The sequence below is a fragment of the Helianthus annuus genome, chromosome 1 (assembly GCF_002127325.2).
Source record: "Helianthus annuus cultivar XRQ/B chromosome 1, HanXRQr2.0-SUNRISE, whole genome shotgun sequence".
NCBI classification, from domain to species: Eukaryota; Viridiplantae; Streptophyta; class Magnoliopsida; order Asterales; family Asteraceae; genus Helianthus; species Helianthus annuus.
Genome location: NC_035433.2, coordinates 2,387,504 through 2,390,404, shown reverse-complemented (window position 1 = coordinate 2,390,404; position 2,901 = coordinate 2,387,504). Strand labels below are relative to the sequence as shown.

Sequence of the window (2,901 nt, the reverse complement as noted above, 5' to 3'; positions counted from 1 at the left end):
GTAAATGATTAAGTAACGAGGCACGTGTAATATGATACAAGCATGGTGGATACGCCGCTGGTACTTCCTATATATAAGTGTTTGTATGGTATTACATATCGTAGCGTTATTTGAATCATTTCAATTTGAGACATATGACATTTTATACAAATAATACACTTTTTACGAGACATTGTTTTACAAACAACTTATCTTATACAAGCACATTTTACATGGTTATCCGTTTAACCATACAGTGTCTTCTTATTTATACATATCATCTGATTTTATCATTTTTTTCAAATGATTTACAAGATAAAGCAAATTACAAGATTCATGACTAAACATTTTCTCAAACATAAGTCATGAATTCCGTTTTCACAAAACCAATGTATCTCACAGGCATTTTTATGCTGACGTACCTATTTTCACATGTGTTTTCATGAGATGATGCATAGGACTTATCAAGATATACTTAGGCGGACATGTGCCTTAGTGACTTAAAACGAGACAAGAACTAGTTAATTTATGTTACGTACTATTTGGTTCTTGTTTGAACAATGTAAACTTTCATGTTTGATCAATAAAACGGAACTTCAATTGCCATGGATTTGAAACAATTAATTCTGTTACAACACTCCCCGACATTTCCGCCACGTTTTGTATGTTCTACGTGGTCGGGGTGTGACAGAAGTCATCATATATAACTTAAACAAATGTAAACAAACGAAGCATGCATTCTTTAACGTGAAAACAACTTGTTTTCGTGAAGGTTACCGAACGGAGCTCCAAGTCTTCGACTAAATGTGAACGAATCACTAATCTCTTGATCCAATCTTGAATCTGGCTCGAAATCGGCTCAAAGCAAGTATTCTCTCTCTCTCTCTCTCCCTCCCTCTCTCTCTCTCAATGTGTTGAAATGAGAATGGTGGCTACCTCGTGCATCTATCCATAGTGCCACTTAGGTTGTGAGGCTTCTACAAAACCTTGTTTACTAAATACTAATGGACTAAAATTGTGTTGGGGCGGGGATTCTTTGCATAAAACCAAACCCATATATTTTTTTTATACAATTATCCTAACAAGATTTTAGGGTGTTGTTACATCTATTTGTTTGTTGTTTTCTCATCAGAATTTCAACGTGTGTACACCTTAGTTCTAACTTCTAAGTGCACAATCACCTTAATTTGTCAATAGCCATAGTCTAGCTTAGTTAATCATAATATTCTTCGATTGTAACATGTAACTTAACATTTATGAGTATCGTGATTATTAATTGAAGCACTTGATTTCAAAAACCCTGTTTTTTACTTTTGTTGTTACTCTCCTTGTGTAATCAACCAATGAAACAGTAAACCCTAATTTAATTAACAACCATTCGCCACTACGATTAATCTAACAAGCAATCACCAACCGAGGTTTCCCTTTGTTTCAGCTCTTAATAGTTTAGATATCTTACTGATTCAATACTCAATGATTTGGACTGTTTGTTTCGTGAAAAGATTTCTGAATGGTTAGACACTATATTAAGTCTGTATGGTTAAGATCTCTTATCTAAATTAGTCATACATTAATACCTCTAAATGATTAAGGCTTCTTAATGGCCCAACACTGACCCATTCAAAAGTTACCAAACAGCCCATAAGTCATAATAGAAACTTAGTTTTGCTATTAAAAAAGTGTAGCGTCATTGTTTGTTGCTCTTCAACTATTCTATCTATTACAAACTTGTTATGTTTAATTACAATAAAGTAAAACATAACAAAGAAAAGTCAAAACAAACCAAAAACATACCGCTCATTTATATAACTTACTATACCATACATAATAAAAACGTCCTCATGCTATATAAATAAACCAACTTTCATGACTATAAATTAAGTTGGTAGGTACGTTTACAACAACAACAACCATCTATCTAGACAACGTTAGTTAATGCTACACTAACTACCAAACAGACCTTAACCCATCTTCCTTAATCTCCACGCTTCCAACATCGTTACAATCAAACCCACACCCACACTGCGGGGACTCAACAAACCCAGTAATATCAAACGCAGCAGACAAAATCCCAACCGACAAATACAACTCATTACCATCACGTGACACTTCAACAATACTCAACCAAACGAACAACACTTTGACACTAATACCCTTGAGTTTGGTGAGCTTGTTTTGGCTAATAACTCCACTAATAGTTGACTCGTATTTGAGGTTGTAGCCTTGAACGGTGTACTTACATGTCTGGCCTATGTACACCTCGAAGTTGCCGGTTTGTTCGTCGAGGGTGTAGCCGGTGACCCCCACCGGAAGTAGACCGGGTGGAAAACCGTAGGATTCGAGGGCTTCGTAGGCGGTTGGTGGTGGGATGGTGGATGAGATGAGTGGTGGAGATGAAAGGAGGAAGATGAAGAGTAGGGTTAGTAGAGACATTTGGGGGAAATTGGAAAGTCAAAGTGTTGACTTGAAGTGGAATTGGGTGGTGGATGAATGAATATTGAATGTTGGGTGTGGTTGGGAGTTATTTATAGACTTTTTAAAAAATTGAGGTTGCTACCTACCACTTTGTGTTTTTTGTGGAAGTATTGTGTTACATGTTTTACTAATTTTTTGGGAGGATACATGTTTTACATGATTCATTGGTGGAGATGTAAATATGAAGTTATGAACAAATGATCCTAGCATCCACATGACCATTTTTTACATGATAAAAATCCTTTGTTTGATGTAGAAGTGGAAGCAACATTATGTGGACAATAAGAAAAGAAAATGATATAAGAAAAAAGTTGGTTTCAACTTATTTCTCTCGTCCTCAAGATGGTTTTTCGTGTTGTAAAGTAAGTCCAGTCTGGTAGAGTGACCGGTGATGGTTATTATGGGTTTGGATCAATTTGGGTTTCGATGAAAACAAGGCGTTTAAAA

At 35.6% G+C, this 2,901-nt stretch overlaps 1 protein-coding gene across 1 annotated transcript; it reads right to left on the bottom strand.

Annotated features, from left to right (window-relative positions):
• Positions 1-1,754: 1,754 nt before the first annotated feature.
• On the bottom strand, positions 1,755-2,490 carry LOC110942376 (uncharacterized protein At5g01610). The gene has a single exon (XM_022184135.2). The coding sequence runs from the start codon at positions 2,410-2,412 to the stop codon at positions 1,927-1,929; it is 486 nt and encodes a 161-aa protein (XP_022039827.1). The 5' UTR covers positions 2,413-2,490; the 3' UTR covers positions 1,755-1,926.
• Between the last annotated feature and the right edge of the window lie 411 nt (positions 2,491-2,901).

What these genes read in the sequence shown, in the direction of transcription:
- LOC110942376 (XM_022184135.2), bottom strand. Translation starts at nt 2,412, where the DNA reads ATGTCTCTACTAACCCTACTCTTCATCTTCCTCCTTTCATCTCCACCA.